The sequence below is a fragment of the Mycetomoellerius zeteki genome, unplaced genomic scaffold (assembly GCF_001594055.1).
Source record: "Mycetomoellerius zeteki isolate Tzet28-1 unplaced genomic scaffold, Tzet1.0 scaffold79, whole genome shotgun sequence".
Lineage (NCBI taxonomy): Eukaryota > Metazoa > Arthropoda > Insecta > Hymenoptera > Formicidae > Mycetomoellerius > Mycetomoellerius zeteki.
In genome coordinates, this window is record NW_017257819.1 from 182,341 (window position 1) to 204,333 (window position 21,993).

General features: G+C 31.8%; 1 protein-coding gene across 2 annotated transcripts in view; it reads left to right on the plus strand.

Moving 5' to 3' along the window:
• The first annotated feature begins 6 nt into the window (after positions 1 to 6).
• Positions 7 to 21,993, plus strand: part of LOC108729782 (long-chain-fatty-acid--CoA ligase 1) — a 31,765-nt gene continuing 9,778 nt past the window's right edge. Inside the window, exons 1-4 of one of the 2 annotated variants that reach the window (XM_018459075.1) lie at positions 7 to 24; positions 13,357 to 13,480; positions 15,813 to 16,149; positions 17,699 to 18,167. In XM_018459075.1, the coding sequence (XP_018314577.1) occupies positions 13,375 to 13,480; positions 15,813 to 16,149; positions 17,699 to 18,167 (912 nt within the window). In that variant the 5' untranslated portion in view covers positions 7 to 24; positions 13,357 to 13,374. Of the gene's footprint in view, positions 25 to 10,291; positions 10,367 to 13,356; positions 13,481 to 15,812; positions 16,150 to 17,698; positions 18,168 to 21,993 lie in introns of those variants that run through there. The other variant, XM_018459074.1, reaches the window with a different exon arrangement.

Here is a 21,993-nt window from a genome sequence, read left to right on the forward strand (position 1 = left end):
GACGCTCAGGCGTTGCTGTTACCGGTAAGGAATAAAAACATACGTCACTGCACTGCGATTTTTTTCCAACGATCGAATTCCTCCCAAAGTCGAAGATAGAATTTTATTTATTACTGTCGCTGTGTTGCCATGTTGAAGGATTTTCCTCTAAATTTGGAGGGTTTTTTCTTTCCATCGAGAGTAATTTGAAGGTACAAAAAGTTTAGGAGAATTTTTGGGGGACTGTTTGAAAGGAAAATACAAAGAAATGTCCAAATTACGATTAAAATATTGAGAATAAGTGGCAATATATTATAGAGGATAAGAGTTTCAAACAGACCTGGCAACACTAGATAGAAACCCCTTAATCGTAGGGTCTCTTTCATCAACTCTGATTAACGCTAATCGATGGTTAACTCAATCATCACGATTGCCAACGTGAGAACTAAGCATAGTGTGTCTCAGAAGTGGAAGAGAGAGACATTCTGATACATTAAACTGCTATTGACATTTCTGCGAGTTGTGCGATTAATTTAACTAGAAGTTGATAAAAGAGGCATTCATAGTCTGTGACACCCTATGATTGGTTCGACATTTTTCATCAAATTCGCTTCAGTCAAAGCGAGATAGCACATATTGTTGAACATATCTTTATCTCGTATAATCGATGAAGTAAAATGTATCCTTTTCCCTTTTCGGAGGAAGGGATAAGCCACCACTACGGAATGAGATAAAATATCTTTGTTCACACAATTTTGAAGAAAAATATCGGACTTTTTGTTACTGCCGGATTCTAATTAAAGTCTCTGGTCAAAAACTAAAACATCGATGCGTCAATCGAGAATCCTTCCCTTCACTGTTAGATACTGGGAGACAAATTTACATTTCAATAGTAAAAGTATTATATAATAACAAAATGTTATTTAACTCAAGAAAGGACCCTGTTATAATTTTATTTTTTTTTACAATTGCTCAACTTTTTTATCATTGCTCTTTTGAGCAAAAAAAGTTCCATAAAATTATATAGCGGGATCTTTTCTTGAATTAAATAATATTTTGTTATACTTTTATATATATCGAAATTCGCTTTCCCAGCGCAGCTTATTCGAGAAATGGTTTAGGAACGTCCTAAGAACATTCGTAAACATAGTAATGTCCTTGGGCGTCTTTAGAAGGGCATCCTTGAAGGTTTATTGTGCTGTATGGGAATTCATTTCTGTGTTGAATTGTTTAGTTTCAAAGAGAAAGTAAATAACATCCATATTAACATGTACTTACAATTAGTAAATAATTGACTAAATTTGGGTCAAATTTAATACATTTCTTAGGCCCGTTTTCACAATATATGATTACTTAAAGATTCATCAATGAAATTCGTTCATGAATTTCTTGGTTACCTTTAATCTTTAGGTAACCATATATTATGAAATCGGGTCTTAAAAGTTCAATTGAAACTTCATCGTTTCAATAAAATTAACGACATATTGAGTAGACGTGTAATCTGTAGAAATGATTAAAAATAACTCAAATTGGGTATAATATATTGACATTATAATTTTAATAGTGTTTTTCTCTTTTTTCTTATTTCGATCTTCATTTACGGGTCCAATATGGCCAAGTGAAATCAACAAACAAATATATAATTATTTATTTCTATTAATGTAGAAATTAAAAGTGAACATTGCACATTCAAATTTTCTTACAACTTAGAACTAAAAAAATAAATAATAAGTTAAACCCCGAAATTAAAGTTAATCTACATTGGTAGAAATAAACGTAAGTTGAATAAATATTTTAAGTTAAGACAAGTATTTATTAAGAGTGATCACAAAATGCGATTTTATCAGAAATTTTAAAAATCATTTTGTCCGCAGTTGGCGACTTCTGATGCAATTACTTAGTCTCAAAATCGATCTCTCTCTTCAACTATTCTTTTTGCAGTATCTTCTGATCTTTCTTTTTTGTCTTTTCCCCCTACGATGTCCGAATACTCGTATATTGTTTTTGAGCATAAAGCTTAATACAAAATTGAAAAGAATAGATTCAGTTTTGTGTCCCATTTAGAGATTTTAAATCGTGTTGAACGTGTGCCATCGATTGGTGCATTAACTTGTGGTTGGTTTTTTAAAAAGTCTCAATATTTAAACGAGAGATTTTTACTGAAATGAAAAATATTTTTGCTCACAACGAGAATGTTTTAAGCGATGTGGCCTTCAAAAGTTTAATAGAGTGGTATATATATATCGATTTGTATGTTATGTATTTAGCAAGGAATATCATTTATAGGAATCAGAATATCAACAGAATAACGATACACGCAAGAAATACACACATGTATTAATATCTACTTTGGATCTACAATCTATAATTCTCATTAAATTGCGAGACAAAATTCTATTAAAAATTTTATATGTTGTGTGCCTTGATTATATACTTTACATACTATATATGTAAATTCTAATCTTTCAAATAATATTTCTCACATTATGCTGCGCTAAGATTATGAATAGAAGTTGATTTCAGACACGAATAGGAAAATGTGGAATGGACTTTGATGTGGTTACAAAAAATAATAATAAAAACGAATGAGAATCAATGCTATATAGACAACGCAAATAGATGGAAAGAAGTTAGAAAAACAACTTGATTGATTTAATTCTTCGATTCTATATCACTGCGGTGCATTCCATATTATTCTCCGCTGGCTGATGGAAAATTACGAAGATAAACATTTCATTGATAGCATTATTTAAATTGAACAGCAATATAGATAATTTAACAACACGAACAAACCAGGATTGGAAAGTGATACGTTAACGTAACGCTGTTATCCTTGCTTTTTTTAACCATTTTAATGGAAACGAATATCCTATTTTTTTCATATTTATTGTAAAGAAAAAATCAAACGACAGAAAGAGATGTGCAATGTAGACGCTACTCACATTATTTTAGCATCCTTTTCCTCGCTGTAAGCCGCCGCCGCCGCGCCGTCGAGTGAAGGTGCTTCTATTTATTTAATTCCCAAATTTGCAAAACGTAGCTCGCAAACGCAAACGCAAAATGAAAATTACATTTGTTTTTCCATTGCGTGCGGTTGGTTCTCATCTGTGTGTATCTTGCGTGCGGTGATCGTCATTTTGCGTCAGAGAAATACGAGCGCTGAGGCGCGATAATCCATGTTTATGAATTTGCGCGGGGCGACGTCACCACATATTGGCTTAGACGTTTTATTTTTTAATTTGAAAACTACAACGAATATCTCAAAAAGCTAAAAGACTTTTTTGTTCCCCTAACATCTTCCACGCCCCCAATGCAGTCCGTACCTCATTTTTAGGACACCCTGTTTATACATATACATATATATTGGACTAGCTTAGAGTTTTCAATTTTAATATTTATTAATTATTACATTTAATACTGATTTTTAAATAATGGAATTTTTAATCTGATATCTTACTTCAATCTTATAAAAAATGTATTGAAAAACGAACAAATCGTGTTACTTCCGTTACTACGATAACGCGTTATTTTTATAAAATATCTAACGTTCCCAACCCTGGGATAAATTTATTAAATTTGCTGTTAAATTGTTTGTATTATGTGCATATGTAACGCATTCAACATTATTTTTGTGTTGGATATGTAATCGAACTATTTGACGCTTTAGTATATGTATACTGATTGTCTTTTCATTCTATACTAACAATAAGAAAAAGAATGGTTACAATTAATATAACTTGTAGTCATTTTCAGTATCAATTCTACATTTAGATCTTTAAAGTATATGTTTGTATATTGTATATTTACATATATGTTATACACATGATTGTTACAACTATGATAAGTACGCATTCAAGCAACTGTTTATGAAAGTGATTGTGAAAATGATTATTTCTTATTTTTTTTACATAATTGGGTAATTTATTATCTTCAATAGTTGCGTAATATTTTATAAATGTGAGTATCATGCAAGTGAGAAAATAATTATATTCACTATAATTGCATTTATTACATAAGAATGTTCATTGTCTCGTTCGTTCGAACTTCACACAGTTTACCTACTCAACACACGTGAAGAAACACGTGATCACTTGTCATGTGCTAAATAAACAAATATCATCGAATCCTTCTCGAAAGTACGATAAATATATTTTGAAACCTAATCAGACAATATACATCAAACTTTATTATATATATAATATATATTATATATATATAATTAAATTAAAATATTTGTTTCCTATATACATTAATATTTAGAATTATCATAATTTAGTAAAATTTTTCACAATTATAAATATAAGGTTATTTATATATTCATATGTAGCTACAACTAAAAATGGAGCTTCTAACTATAACTCTTTTATTATTCAGTTATAGTCACAAATATCAAACAATTCTCTCACAATATGATTTTTTAGGAATATATAAATTATTAGTTCAAAAAATTAGGAAAGCAAAATGGAAGATAAGAAATATCATTAAATTATTATTGTACATAGGTTTGCTTTTTCTCTATTTATAAAATATTGTGCAACAAATGATCTTTCTTTTCTTTAAAGCGTATAATCGTTTGATTACCTAGAAATACCGATTAACTGAATATCTTCTTCGATTGTTTAGAAATTCTATTGTTATTATTATTATTATCGATAATGATATATGAGACATTTATAAATGTCACGTTGTATCACTGAAAAAAATTTTGTTCATTTTTGATCCAATGAATGATCGTTAATCAATGTCCGACTTAATGTCCGACTTAATGTCCGACTTAATGTTAATTCATTGATTCATTGATACAATAACTGGATTCATTTATACAACTATATATTCATTCTTGCAATGAATTCTAATAATAGTTTTATAATCCAAATCATTATGAGAATTCATTGAACCAATTTTCATTATTTTTTCATAATTCAATGAATATTTTATTGTATTTACATACAGTTTTGGTTCAGTTCTCGTAGACTGACGTAGAAAATAAGTATAAAGAAACTAAGGAAATACTTTTACTATTTGTTATCTATTTAGTCGTACATTAGCCACGCTTATCTTTTACGTCAGAACATTACTTTAAATTCATGATTATTCATCGTAGATGGTACATAGGTTACTGTTGTTATCGCACAATAACCGGTTATTGCAAGTATTGTAAAGGAACAAGTATAAACTAGTATCGATACATTGCGTTATACGCTATCACTAAACTAATTAAGAGCACTTAACTTGATATCCCCTGAACAATTTCTATCGATTAAATATTTACAGCGGTTGACAATGCCTTCTTTACGCGTTTAATGCAATATACATGATGGAGCTGATACTAAGGTTAGATAAGACATCGTATATCAACTAATTGAAATCTTAATAATAAAACACGTGATTTTCTTTAGTCATAGATATAAAAAAAGAGATTGATATTAATTTATCTGCAGTATTATCTACTAATTTCTTATCTGTTATATTAAATTTTTTCTCTTTATGTAAGATAAATTCGTTATCGTATATTTTTTAAATATTTTGTTGATTCGTTTTCAAAAAAAACGTTTTTAGAAAAACTGTCGCCTTTAATTTCTTCATTTATTACTCTATACATTTTTTATTTATCACACTATCTTTTTTCTTATTTAAAGACTGCGATAATTATTTCATGTATTTCTTAAATATTTTATTTAAATATTTTCTTAAATATTTTTGCAATAAGTTGATACAAGAAATTTTATATTTAAAATTGAAAACGAAATATTATACCTTTAAAGTTATTTTTATTAATCTGAGGATATCCATTGTTGATCTGGATGATTTTTTTCTGTTTTGACAGAAATTGTCGGGTATCCATTTTTTTAAAATTTCGGATTTTTATTTGAAAGCGAGAGAAAACCTTTTGCAACAATCTACTCGATTGAAATTGCGCGCACGGACAAGATGTAAAAATATATATACGCGCGTATCCCGAAGCCATACAATTTGTCAGTAGGTAAAGCGATACCTGGTTGTCAGATGTTTTCCGTTTTTTTCTTTTGCATACTCATTGAATTAGTTCATAACGTGTTGCGTCCACGATTCATTCATTAGGTGAAGAATGGGTAGACAAACACGTGCTACACAAGTACCAACATCAATACGGTGTAACGGAATCTCTTGCAAAAATATTAGACGTCAAAAATATCTTTCCCAAAGTTATTTTCGAAGCCAGACTACAGATGTAATGAGATTTGCAGATTAACTTTACCGATCGGCTCGCAATTCTAACCTCGTCTCGACTATCAGTTTACATAAGCTTCTTTCTAGGCACTCGCTGAGGGATATTGATTCCAACTCAATACGACCTTTTTTCCAATCAATATATTATTATTTACGAGTCTTTTAGACAATGACCTTTTTTAATTATAAATTATAAAATTCGTGATAGAGAATTCAAAGGTTAGAACATTTTATGACGGTAATCATAGTAAATTAATGATTTTTTCTTTTAATGGCGACCTTATTATTTTTTTAGAATAAAACAAAACTACTTCCTTTTTTCTAAACGATTTGAAATCGCTTTTCAAATGATTAACATATTTAAGTAACTACATAAGGGCAATGAGCCTAGCACATTGTCGGTGTTCAAACTGATTATATATATTGTTCACAATTTACTTTACATATAAATCTCAATACTCTATTACGAAGAATCACGATAATTGTATTGTAATCTAACTACGTTTAACTGACGAATGAAGACAAGACCGTTTTATATAGAAGCTTATGTGAATTTGTAAGCCATTTGTCCACTGAGGACGGTTCTGTGAGAACCGAAACGTTTGGAAGTTTATATGTAAAGTAAATTGTAAACAATATAATCTTAACAATATAACTTTGCACCGACAACGTGCTAGGCTCATTGCCCTTATCTCAATCAGCAGACAAAAAAAATATTAAAAAAATATTTTTTTAATATTTTTATTTAATGTAAAAATATTAAAACGTGTAAAACGATACACATGAAAATAATAATTCTGTGTAAATTACTATAAGAGAAACGTACGTTTTCATAATAAATATTTTAAATAATCAAGTAAGAAATGCCTTTTCTATAATATGAAACAAGTTTGGACATAAATACAATGATCACATTTATAAAAGTCAATGTTCTTCTGGTCTATACATTCAAAATGTGCCCAACCCTTACATGAAACACAATGAATCCATGCCTCATTTGGTTTCTGAACAAATAATGCACTTAGTGAGATTACTTTTTTCACCATGAGATTTGTTTTTAACATTTTACTAAGCCTACAAATAAAAACTAAATACCAATATGAAATATTGAGATTTGTATAAGATATTAAGATTTTTTCTGAATATTAAGATTTTTCCTTTGTCCGATACTGGGAAAGTTGCTATTGTCCAGTACTGAGCAAGCCACATTTCATAATGTACCAAATCAGTCTATAATCTTTTCATGCTTTTCAATTGTTTTACTTTATTATTGTAAGTGTGTATACTTACTCTACCTGACAAATAAAATAAAACAAATAAATACTAAATAACTCACCAGGCAAGACATCAGATATGGTAGAAAAATATCAAGAGCATTGATCCAACAATCAGTATACCTTCACTCATAACTTTTAATTGGCTGAACAAGGAAGCGAGAAAACTTATTATATGTTTCGCAAAGGCAATAGCTTGTTTAAATGAGCACTGTAAACAACTGCCATCTATCAGCAGTAAAGAGATATTAACATCGTTCGTACTGAGAGTACCTACTTCCCCTATCATTCCAGCAACATTGCAACGTTCCAGCAATGTTGCAATAACATTATAGAAATATTGTTACGAGTTTTTGTGCCGTATTTGTAATATGATCAACATCTCTTTTTCTTTAATTTCTTGAGAACATACATAAATTTATCGATAACCGAGTTAAAATCTGATCAGTTAGTTAAAAAATTTCTCTTATCTTAAAAATACATTATTTTAATGAAATTAAACTAGCAATTTAATTATTTATCATGTTGTTTTGAAATGCTTGTCTAACAATGATATCCATATATTATACTTAAGTTTACATGTTTCAAAGCAATATTTTGTGTTACCCGCTCTATAGTCTATACTCCTACAAAATTTTTGTTTCACGTTACGTCGATACTAATCAGTGACCTATAAAGCACTTGATAAGAATCTTAAGTTCTCTGCATTAAGTTCGACCCACATCTCGCTGTGTCTCATAAAACTCGCCATAATAACACCCCAGAGTTTCTAATCTATTCTAGAGGATACCTGCTCACGAGAATCGGTAAAACGACAAGAATACATGAAAAGAAAAGTAACACTACACAAACAAGCGTATAGATGCGTGGCGTCGACCGACTATATGCGCTGGCGAACATCCAAAACTCCTCAACGACCGAGGGCGACGACGCTCGGCTGGCACACTATATTTAAGTTGAGGATCTTTGCACGCGGAGGATGGCCGCCGATCTCGTGCTATGCTGTCAATATAAACTAAATACTATCGTGATTTACGTAGTTCTATTTTGATAACAGATCTTTTGGGTAAAAGCATTTACGATAAAGGATTTTCCGGATTATATTTAATCAATCTCAATGTTCAAAAGAGATAAATGGTAGTTCTTTAGTAAATCGAGTTACCATAAAAACGTCTAATTTTTTTATATAATGAAGTTGAAGTATCGAAATTGACGTGTGCAAAATTTTACGGTAGGCTAACGATGAAATAAGAGAGAGAAAAAAAATTTGAAAATGTAATTTTTCACATATAATTTAGTGACAGATTAGGCTCGAAGATGCTTCTTTGACTAACTGCACACAAACCATAGACTTTTCTCAAAAATGAGATTGTAATAGTTAAAAAAGTTACGATTTTAATGCACGCAAAAAAGTAATAAATCAACGGCTATTCTGGAAAGTTATTTACATAAATTATTTACATAAACCTGCATATAAATTTAATCTCGAAAAGTAAATATAATCTTGTTTTCATTCGATGAAGATGCAGCTCTTGATTTACTATCTATCGTATATTTATAATCTTTCGAAAACAAACACGTACGTTTATATAGTACGTTAAAACCATATAAAATTTATAGGTAAAATTTGAATTCAGATATACGACATACAAGTAATATGTGTAAACGAAAATGTGAGAAATTGGAATATTTTCGTATGATTTTTGCCACAGAAATTAAATTTCCCTGAAAAACTATGCGTATCTCGAAAGATAAATTTTTTATCGAATAATCATCTGCTGTCCAAAATCAAGAACAAGATATTCAAATACTTCCGTACATCTCTATATCAACGAAAAACTTCTTCGATTTTATTAACAGAGAAATAGAATAAAACAAAGCAGTATCTAAATTAAAATTTTTTTAGTAGATGCATAAAAATGTTGATACTTTAGGTACGAGTTTCCTTGTAGAAATTTGAAAAATCTGTCAGAGCAACATCTAGCTTCCATTATAATAAAAAAATAATAGAAGAAATGTATTCCGTCTAACAATATATCCAGAAATGAAGAAAATTTTCTATATATTTAAGTGATGAATATTACCCGAATATATTTGAATTTAATTTACACTGTTAAGTATTAAAGGATCAAATTTAACATATTATTTTTAACTTCCAAATACGTCAGTGTATTATTTTAATACAAAATGTTAAAAAAAACCACATCTAATCGACCCATTTTTCTGGTTGAATTGCTTAATTTTAAGGTAAACAGCATTCATATTAACGTATGCATTTAGTAAATAGTAACTAAACTTAAGTCATTTAATACATTTCTTGAGTTAAATTGTTTAACTCCATTGTTTTAGTTAAATTAACAACAATTGAGTAGGAACAATAGCGATCTATAGAACTGATTAAAAATAACTCAAATTAGATATATGTATAATTTAGTATTATAAATTTAATAATATAAGCATCAGAAATTCTCGAATAATTACCCATATACATCCAGATTCTCAGTAATTTCCAGTTTAACCATTGTCTCCGCATCAAATTATCCGGATAATATGCTCGGGGTGAACGATGATATTGACAGTACGGCGTGCACCTCTTCCACGCGGCGAGCTGCATCATCCGCATAACATTCGCACCTCGGGCCAAAAACTCGGACCGAAAGCTCGGTCACAAGCTCGACTTGAATTCAGTGGCCGCGGGCACGTTGGTCCGGTTGGTCCGATCTATTTTGTACCCCGTGCAAGAAGAGTCGATCTCGAGAGTAGCCCGCGAGACTCGGCGGCGTGTACGCGTCCGTTAAAAGTGCGTGTTACGTGCTGCACGTGCCAGGATGTCGTCGAGCTGTTTTCTTCACGAGCCGATCCACCCGCCGATAGATCTCGGCGATCAATCCGACACGTTCAAGGTGGAGTGGCCTCCTTGGAAAGGGAAGCTTTCTCACAGTCACGCAATTACGTGCGGTGGTTTGTCCCATTTATCTAGAGATCGATTGTGTATCTTAATCTATGAAACGAGGTAAAAATTATAGAAATGAGCACATTCACTAAGTATTGACCAATAAAATTATATACGGAAAGAACGGTTTTGCTGAAGTATATAAAAATTTTACTACGTACAAATCTGAAAATAAATTTTGTTGGACTATCAAAATAATTATAGGACGTTCAAATTGGTTGCTAAAATGTTAAAACTTTATGCAGCATTGCTCATCATGTTTAAATTTCCTATGTAATTATTTTGATGATCCAACCAAATTATTTTCAGGTTTGTATTTAGCTAAACTTTTTGATACTTCAACGAAATTATGTTTTTTCCGTATAAATATTTTAATAAATTTTTTATAATTTTCATTGTGTGGTACATAATCGAATCTTTGGTACGAGAACCCGATTGAACATTGTGTTTTTCGCAAATTATGAGATTCTTTGTAAAATAGAGAAATCTCCATGGGGATTTTCATTCATCCCTTCTGTGCGAAGTCCGCGGAAATTGTACTTCAATAACATTTGGTAACAGCGACTGTTCCTCTTCGTGAAACTATAAGTGGGTCGTCCAAGTGCGTTTCGTGACAAGAATCGTAGAAACGAAACCAGTGCGCTATGATTGCACGCATTTTAACGTTATTGATTTTCGAAGAAGACGAATGATCGTTGTTATGCTCCGTTTCGTCGATATTACATTCCGATGCGTAAAAAATTTACGTCAATCAAAGAAAGTTATTCCTAGTTTAAATATATGTTAAATAATTAATTAAATATAATTAAACTAATACTTACGCGCAATTTTGTTCGTAAGTATAATTTACAATATTAAATATAAAAAAATTAAATGCAATTTACAGTAGAGCAGTGTAAATTATACGTATTATTTAATATGTTAGTGTAAATAGTTTAACGTACATTCTTTGAGATAAATTACAATATTAAATTACGCATACTATAAAATATTATGTTTCATATCGTGACAAGAATCTTAATACTAACTGCTGTTTAAGTAAATGATTATGCGACTCATTCGTCATTTACAATTATACTAACGGCATTAAGTTTTCTTTCAGTTATGCCACAATTATTGGACGTTGATGTAAGAATGCCAGTCATTTAAGCACATTTGATAATGAAAGTGTATAATGTAATAGTACATCACAATAATACAGACACATTACACTTGACGTAACAATTATATGTATACGTATATATTTATTTATTTATATGTATATAATACATATGATATATTTATTTATTTATATTACATATACTATATTCCGCTTATTTTTTTGTTAAATATTTTATATCACGAATACAATACGCTGTATTTGGTGCACAAATAAATTAGAAGCCAACCATAAAAAAATGTAAATTTAAATCTTGCATTTGTGCATAACAAGCAAGATATCATTCATTAAATCGAAATAAGAAGCTTGTTATCTTTTAATCTTTTGTTCGTAAATATGATTTTTTAAATGGCAATCTGTCGAAAATATTTTCCGATGACATTGCTTTCTTTCAAAATATTCGCGTTTCGTAAATCTAGTTCCTAGGAAGTGATTTGCTTCTCGTTCTCCTAATTGAAAAAATGGATATTTCAACACAAAAAGAAGCTACAAAGATACATCTGCTATTTCAACGGCTCCTTGTATAGGTACGGTGACCATACGTCCTTTGTACGCTAAGTATCGTTCTTGATCCACAGAATCTGGAAATTCCGTGGACTCTTACAACTCGTTATTTAATGAACTGTAACGGATTGGTACATAAGAAGATATGATAAATCAAACAGAACGATACTTAGCGTACTTGCATTTTTTTGTTTTATATATTAAGAAGTAGTTTGTTTAAAATGATATATTTTTAATATGTGACTCTAAACACAGTTTATGAAATATGATAATTTTGACTTTTACACTGAGGATAGCCTAATTTAAGGCCGAAACGACTGTATTGTAATTTAATTTCTGAGATATGTAAACCTTTTTATCTTTATATTAAACAAAAATTGCCAAAAAAGATCGTGCGTATGTAGTAGATGCCCTACATTTTGCTGTTTTAATTTGGACCACGTATTATTGATTATTTATTGTCCTCTACTGTCCTTTATTTTGACATTATAGGAAATTCTTTTCTAACTAGCGTTCCAACGTCTATAATATCATCTATTATATCAATGAGCAAATTTTTACGGAAAATATCTTACAGTTTTATGCATATAAATACAATTTTTTTTTATTAATTGCATTTCTTAATTTTTTAAATTAAATTTATTCAAACTAGAGTTGTTTTCATTTTTTATTATTTCGAACCTTTTATTATTTCAGATCAAAGGTTTGTTCCAATACAGTCGAACCAGTTTCAAACTATCAGAAAACTGTCTCTATTTAAATCTCTATTTAACTATACTGTGCAATAAAATGTTATAATGCACAAATTTTTGACAATCGCAAACTGTTTTAAAAATACGTAGGGACAAAGCCCTAAAATTTTCAGATTTATCCTTTATTTTCTTTAAGAAAATATGATCACCGTATGTATAAGGGACGTTTCGCGAACGGTATGTGCGTCGGGAATGTGGGTGGTTCGACCCGTTCGACGTCGTCGTTGCACAAGCACGTCGATGAAGCCCGAGAGCATGGAGCCCACGTTCGGTCGGTCAGTGGCGGAGATCGATATATAGGAAACGTGCGTGTGTATAACGCCGCGGCCGTCCTTTTACCTGCGCCCTTTCGTCTCGCCGCAATCGGCCGTCACGCCGCGTAATCAGCTGCTCCGCACGCGACGCGTCGATATACGCGTGTGCGTGTGCCCGGTTTAAATTTAGTGCCGCACTTGCCGCACATTCGGGATTATGTAACGAACGTGTGCCGGATGTGTTTTCACGCGACTTTTCGTCTCTTCGCAGGGCAATGAGCACATCCGGATGTCCAAATTCTGCAAGGAGGGCAAAGAGGGCAAGTTCGTCACGTTCCTTTACGAGGATGTCCGTACCCTGTACGAAGGCTTTCGTCGCGGTGCCAAGGAGTCCAGTAAGTCCTTATCTTCCAGGGCTGGAAAAAACCCAACCTAGTGGATATTTTGGAGGTTTTGTTGGAGGTTTTATTGGGATTTTTTTAAATAAAAAATTGATTACTTAATATTTTTTCATTTAACATTGTATTTATAGTGTACATTGTATTTATTATTATTTAATTACATATTCAAATAAAATTAATTGTCAGAACGAGAATAATATTTTGTAAAAACATTAATAATGAATTTCAGATATAGAAAACGTTTCTATAACACAAAGGAAGAAATGATGACATTACATATTATGAACTATATGTTAATATTTACATATTTGAATATTAAACAGAGAAATATTCAAATATTAAATTATTAGTTCTATATACACATATTTATTAAATATTTATAAATTCTTTTTATTTGTTTTCGATTTAAAAATTTATTTTCTTACAATTCCAATAAAATCCAATAAAAGTCAAAAAATCCACTGGGTTTTTTGGGTAAAATAATACCCTGTTATCTTTACACCAAAAGGGCGATTGCTTAAGTATTTAAAAATTTAACTAGATATTTGAAAATAGTTTTATTGCTCAAAATAATTATATAGGATGCTCAAACTAATTCCTATAGAATGTCAAACTTTTTGCAGTATTGCTCATTATGCTTGAAATTTCGCGTAATTATTTTGATAGTCCAATAAGATTTATTTTCAGATCTGTATTTAGCTACATTTTTAGTAAAATACTTTAGCAAAATCATTCTTTCCGTATTTGGTGAACAAAATTCTGATATTATCTCTTATAATATCTTTAAAAATTTGTAAAATTTTTCGAATTTCGCAAGTTTTCTTCAAAAATTATAGAAATGAGAAATATTAGTTACAACATTGGAAAATTTACGTGAAGACGAGTGTTAAAAATTCTAGCCCTTACGATACAATACACAACTTTAACGTTATAAATCTGAGCATTTGGGATCCGTCCACCTTTTTCACCTGTTTAAAAGGATTAAAAAAATCTCTAAACGTTCATGAATATACTTTCAAATTTGTAGAACAAATGTCTAAAGTTTATTTTGAAAAATAATAAAATGAATAATGAATGCAGAATCCATCGAACTTGCAAGAAACTTATGTTAGCAAAACTCGGTTAGACACGAAATATTCAGTATTGTAGCGCAAGAGTTAAAGAGGAGAATTTTCTCAGCATTTTTGAAATGTGTTCCAATTCATATAAAAAATCTGACAAATTTTCTCAAAATTACAAAATTATAAAACTATGCAAAAATTCTGACAAATTCTGAAATTTATATTAAAATTTTGAAAAATTATATTAAAAATGCTAAGAAAAATTTTTACTAAGGGAATCAAAAGCTCCCTTAATCTTTGGAGGTAGAAGAAGAATCATTTACGAACATTAATTCAAATTAGAGTTTAATTAACGTCACTACTTATTCACGTGTTAATATTTAATGCTGATCGAAAAAACTAATATTCGGCACGCGGCTGCAGGAAACATCTTGCAAATCCGCCATCAGTCGCGAATGTGCGAATCCGCGTATAAGATCTGCGGAAGCGACCTTGGCGTTGACGCGTTTGTACACCCGCAAATTTACAATTGCGTGTGTCGATTTAGCGGCTCGTTTGGCAAACGGTGTGGCACAGTCGCACTACGTAAAGCGAAATAAACAAGCGCGCGCAAGTAGCTTTTTAACGAGCGCGCGAACTACGGATGGTGTTAACGACGGCGACGCATCGGCGCGGATTATAGTGGTGACGGCGATTTGCCTTTTCGCCTCCGTTGGCGATTCGACGACCTTTCCGACGAAGGTTAACAGTCTATTTTGGTCCCATGTGTATCTCTTATTTTTGCCGCGCTGCGTAACTCACGCCCGCGTAACCGACACCTGTCGCTGCAGCTCTCTACGAGACCTATAACGGCGATAGCAAACAATAACGACAGACGTGTCCGAAGATCGATAATCTTGCTGAAGATGGTCCGCTTATAACCCGGCGATCGCACGAGAAAATCGCTCATGAATATTTGTCCGGTATACGCTATTGCTAATTCTTCACTATCCTAAAGTCCTAGGTCAACTTGAATGCGTCTTTGGTTGTTCCGAGAACAGTGACATGTGCACGGGAAGAACACGGAATTTATGCGAATAATTTGACCGAAAAAATACTTGTTTCTATGTTAGGCTCAAAACTTTTCAAACAATAACTCTCGTATGTCCATTGTACTTTTATAAATATTCAAGATTGCTTTCAATACAATACATAGTATATTCACTTGTAAGAGAAGTGTTACTAAATTAATTCTTGATTAATACAAGCGTTCTTTTAATTCGTAGATAACGGTCCCTGTCTGGGGTGGAGAGACGGACCGAACAAACCATACCAATGGCTTCATTACAACGAGACGTTGCTCAGGGCGAAGAATTTTGGTTCCGGCCTAGTGTCCCTGGGGTTGACCCCTGGTCAACAAACCTTAGTAGGCCTGTACAGTCAGAATTGTCCCGAGTGGATTCTCACCGAGCAAGCGTGCTATTCGTACTCGCTCGTGGTGGTGCCATTGTACGATACCTTGGGCCCTGATGCCTGCGCGTTCATCATAAATCAGGCTGACATTAATCTGGTGGTATGTGAAGATGACCAAAAGTGCAATTTGCTCCTCGACAAAGCGCCGAGGTACGTGGTGACGTTAATCTCCTTTGAAATATGCACGGAAAAAACATCTTTTAGCCACTACATCAAATTAATTGCTTTGTTATTGTTAATAATCATTAATATCATTAATATAATCATTAATATCATTGATGATCATTAATTTAGAAGTACTCTGCGCTTATCTCTACGAAATACTCTCTCTATTTGCTTATCTTTAAATAATCGATTTTCTACATGTCACACTAAGAAAAATCTTTAGTTGAAAATGGAAGATTTTGATTATATTAATTAGAATTCCGGCTATCTTAATTAGAATTTAGTAGATTTAACCAGAAAATTTTTATTCGTCTATTTTCAACTAGAATTCCAATTAATCAAGATACTTTTTTCAATGTGCATTTTTAGTTGTTTGTTATTTATTGTTTGAAAATTCAAGCAACATGCAGACATGCGGTTGTACTTAATTGACACTCCTCTGAAAATTTCATTTCGCACGACTGTCACAGTCCACCTACACCGATGTTATTGATTATTGACGGAGTCACGCGCTTAAGAATAAAATACCTCTTAATTTAGCATGTCAATAGAAAGGACTCGTAATTTAGTTCATAATTTAATATGCCAAAATATTGATTTCACGATGATGTCAAATAATTCACGTGTAAACGTATTAATGTGTAAACGTACTAAATTAGGTAATAAGGTAACTTCTCTCTTAAGTGATTAGAAAATCATTACGAACAACTATTATCATCTAACGCTCGTGTGTAATAATACTCATAAAAGAGAAAAAATATCACAAAATTCATTTATTTTTAAAAATACATATGTTACCAGATCATGTCCTTTTAAACATTATAAGAGATTAGAAAACCATTTTCAAAGTGGGTTTTGGTGCTTATAGTAATGTTCATATATGTGAATGTATAATACAACTATCAGTTCCATAGATATGCGCCGATTTGATTTGTCAGACTTGAAACACAATCATAAACTGAAATACAATCTCAATTAAATTAATTAATCGTCGATGTAATAATAACATCACTAGCATCTTAAAAATCTGTAAATATATAACTTATTGCAAAAAATATCACCTCGGCCAGGATTCGCGAATCCGGATCTCCCGAATTCTGTGTGGGCGTTCTTCCAACTTGACCGCCGATGCATGTGACAATATTAATCGCAATAACCAGTATATATATGTGGAAGAATGTCTTTTTCAGGCGACACAATGCGATAAACGATATTAAATGAAATAGACTGAGAAATTTCTATTTCACTTAATATGTTTTTGATGAATATAGGATCTATTATTTTTTTTTACAAATTTTTTCCACATGACGCAACACGCGAGCCGGAAGCCAGATACAGTTTATACGTTCCAAGCGTCGGTTTCCTCGAAGAGAGAACGCTCTCAGGGCCACCCTCGAAAAGAGCTTTAAAAGCGTGCGATGTTGAAAGTGTTAATCTGTAACGCTGCCAAGAGCTTAGGCGATACGAAGGGGAGCGTTCTCGGCTGAAGAATCACGAACGGCGGTTTTCTCTGAACGATTCTCGATCTCGACAGATGTTTACGGAAGCTGGTGGTGGTGAAGGAGACGCGGCCGGCGACGAATCAACGGGCGAAGAACCGCGGCATCGAGCTGTACAAGTTCGACGACATTGAACGCCTCGGCGCGCAGAAGAACCATCCGGAGATGCCGCCGAACCCGTCCGATCTCTGCACAATATGCTACACTTCCGGTACCACCGGCAACCCGAAGGGCGTAATGCTGACGCACCAGAACGTCATGGCGTCTAATTGCGCGGTGATAATGCAGCTGGGTGATCACGGGATCACGTCCAAGGACATAATGATCAGCTTCCTCCCGTTGGCGCACATGCTGGAACGTTGCTGCGAGAACAGCATGTATATGATGGGCGGTTCCGTCGGATTCTACAGTGGTGACATCAAGAAGCTTCCCGAGGACATGAAAGCCCTCCGGCCTACCGTCATGCCGGCTGTGCCTAGACTGCTGAATCGTGTATATGACAAGGTGAGCGATGGAGATTTTCATTGGCGACTCCTCTCAATAAACACTAACAGTAACGTATAACATCAATGTTATAATTTTACACTCAACAATCTAAGATTTACATACAACATGTTTTATTACATATTTATCTTTATATTGTTAAATGTTAAAACTCAATTAAATTTAAACTTAATTAAAATATTGATGTTAGTTGGTGTTTATTAATTGAATAAAATTAATTGAATAAAATCTCGAGGAAAGGAAAGAAAGGGGAAAGTTAAAAAAATTTATCTCATTATACATATACTCCTATTTAGAATAAAAGAATAACACGTTGCTAAAAAAACGAAAGAAACGGCCTTTTCCAAAATCGGAAAAATATATACAGTTAGAATTTGACACATTTAATACATTTCATGTATCCCAAACAATCCATCTAAATTTTTGTGTTAACATAAGATGAATATATTTAGCAATAGTATAAATATTATGTAAAAAATTTTAAACACAAAGAATAATAGAAAACAAATAATATGTATAATAATACAAAAAAATGAAATACTGACATAATTTGTAAGCAAATTGTGACAGCTTATTTTTTCAATAAAATTAATATGTATAATACGTTAAATTAACATATTTTATTTATTTATCTTAAATTAACATTTTGAAATATATTATTTTTATGTTAATTGACTTATTTATAAATAATGTTATTTTAATGTTGAACATTAATTTAAGATAAAATGTCCAAATATATGTACCTATAACATAATCATATTATATTAAAACTCGGATATCTTAAAAATTGAATGCAAAATTTTAATACGAACTGTTTTCAACACAAATAGAAAATATTTTTCATTATGTATCTCATTAATTTACACACGTTAAATTTTTAAACTCTCTTACTGCTCTCAAATAAAAAAAAACAAAGCAAAAAGATGCAGAAGAAACGGTTTTCCATAAAAATCAGGGAAAAATACAGGAATGAAACGTACATCGTTTGTTTAATGAATCAATGACTCATTAATAATGACTTTTTATGGAGAAAACATCAAGTCCTGAAATCACCTCACGTTTGAATCGTATAATTGCGTTGCTGTTTATCATCGCGTTTATTTCAAATGGTTTATTGCTGTTGTCCGCGTGCATTCTATGCTGATCTGTAATATTTTATTTTTAGTAAGTTCGCATTTACTCGGCTGGATTGCGGGATAAACCCGTCTCACACTATAATATCTCAAGAATGTGGTTAATGAATCCATCCGTCCTTGTTTAGATCGCAATAATAGGGTACCTCAAAATATTATTTACATAATATAACATTATAGGTTTTAATCTCATATAAGCGGTAAATGCCGTAAGTTATATTCTAAATCCATCGTATATATTGATTTTCCTTATTAGATAATCCATCGCGCTTTCGCGACCGATGACTGCGTATTTCACCTATTTTTAAAACCAGGGAGTTGTCGTAGGGTGTTACTACGTCAATCGTACTAAGGATCGTCAATCTTTTTTTTCTCGACCTAAAATGGCTGCGAACAATCGTTCTCTTATATTACACGGCCGGGCAAAATGTCAATGTCGTTATAAACTCCTATATAGAAAACAACGACGCCTTCACAGATGTTGTGGGCATTTATTTCTTCCAAATATTTGTCTTTGAGCATTAGAATTAAATAATTTAGAATAGTTCGTGTATACTTACGCTTGCATAATTGGAGTTATTTGTATGTGATTCATTACACTGTCCGCGACGAATTTAAACTTTTTTCTGGATCATGAATATTAGGACAAGTGATTCTTATAGATTTTTGTTCGTTGAAAACGAATCCGTAAATAAAATTGCTCTATCACGTCAGATTTTTGAGAAAATTGATGCTAAATGTGCCAAAAATGACAATTTTAGGTCCTTTTGAGCTGAAATATCTAAAAAATGTGATGTGATAGAAGAATTTCCTTTACAGATTTGTTTTTTTTCGCAGCGACAAAAAATTATAATAATCACTTAGTTCCGTTTATGGTCTAAAATTCGTGTCTGACATTGTTATTAATTCAAGTTTTATTTCAACTTTGACACCAAATCTAAACGTTGCTCTCATAACACCCGCATACAAAACGCTAATGACGTAACATTACACATATATAACATCATCAATTGTTTACAGTCCCATGCAATTAGGGCTGCGTTTCCGAACGCAGCCTATATAAGCGGTATACTCTACGCGTTTCTTCATACGCTGAAAATTAAAAGTATCATTCGGAATTTCATTGTCTCTCGTATTCATCGATGACAGCTCTTGATGTTCTAATGTTTCTACACACAGAAAGAATGACTTTGGTGAAATATTTATTAAAAGTTTAGCTAGATATATAGATTTCAAAATAATTTTGCTTGGACCATCAAAATAATTATCTAGGACGCTCAAACTAATTGCTAAAATGTTAAAACTTTTTGCGGCATTCTCATCAACGCTTATTTGTTGTTAAATTCATAATGTCAAATCATATTCAATTTGAGTTACTTTTAATTATTCCTATAGGTCACTGTTCCTACAAAATATGTAGTTAATTTAATTAAAACAATGAAGTTAAATAATTTAACACAAAAATTAATTAAACTCAAGATTATTATTTATTAAGTATCAATACGAATGCTGTTTAATTTGAAACTAAATTCGACCATATAGAAATAGATTGATGTAATTGACTTTTAATCACATAAAATACATTTGGCACACTTGGAAGTTAAAAATAACAAAATGTTATTTAACTTAAGGAGTTAAATTTGATCCTTTAACATTTAACAGTGCATATTTGCATAATTATTTTGTCCAACAAAATTATTTTTAAAACTGTATGTAATCAAATTTTTAGATACTTTTTAGAACTTTTCTAGAACTGTCTCTTCCATACATGAGAAATAATCTTGAGAAAACGTAATGTAGTGATTTTCTTTTATCTTCAATTTCTTTTTTATTTACATTATTAATCTTTGTGAAAAATAAAAAGATTAATTTGTAAAAATAAAAATAAAAATTTAATTTATATCTTTTATCCTTGAAAGCTCAAATACTACGGATGTTTATCGTGAGTTAGGGATTCTAAATCACGAAAACGGAGGAAATAGACGCGAAATTGATTCCTGACAATGTAACTCTGAGGACTGTTTGAATGGGACACGCGCGTGGAAGCGGAAGATCACAAGCGTATTATTGAATTATGTTTTCGTGTGTCGTTTGTTGCGCAATGATGCTCTCTCATTAAATTCGAAGTTTTAAAAAGCATCCGAAATTTGGGGACGAAGCCAACAAGAACGATCACACGTTTTCAACGCGCACGTGTACGATGACGCGTGTAACAGGTGCGGCGGATAAGCAGTAAGCACCGGTCGCTTATGCTGACTTTGCATAAAATTTGATAGACAAGTCACGTAGAGATCTGTGCGATCGTCTCACTTTAACAAAAGACAGAATGGATAATTCGTCCCACTTGACTCTGTTTCTTTTTGCTGATTGTGAAAATCTGCATGACATACTTAAATCCATTTATCGTCGTTTACCGGTAATCTGTTGACAGGACCCGTTGATATCGAACTCAGTCGCTACTTGCTGTTCAAACAGACTTTTCTTTGCCTTATAATAACCCGCTTATATTAAAATTTATATTTAATAATTTATATTTCATAAGGCTCGTCTAAATATAATATCAAAATGCAATGATGCACATTTTAATAACATGGAAGAAGACATTACACTCGTTAATGTGAAAGAATATATACAGAAAATCAAACACTGCTTAGCACATTTCATATAGTATTTAAATTTAGATTTTAATGAAG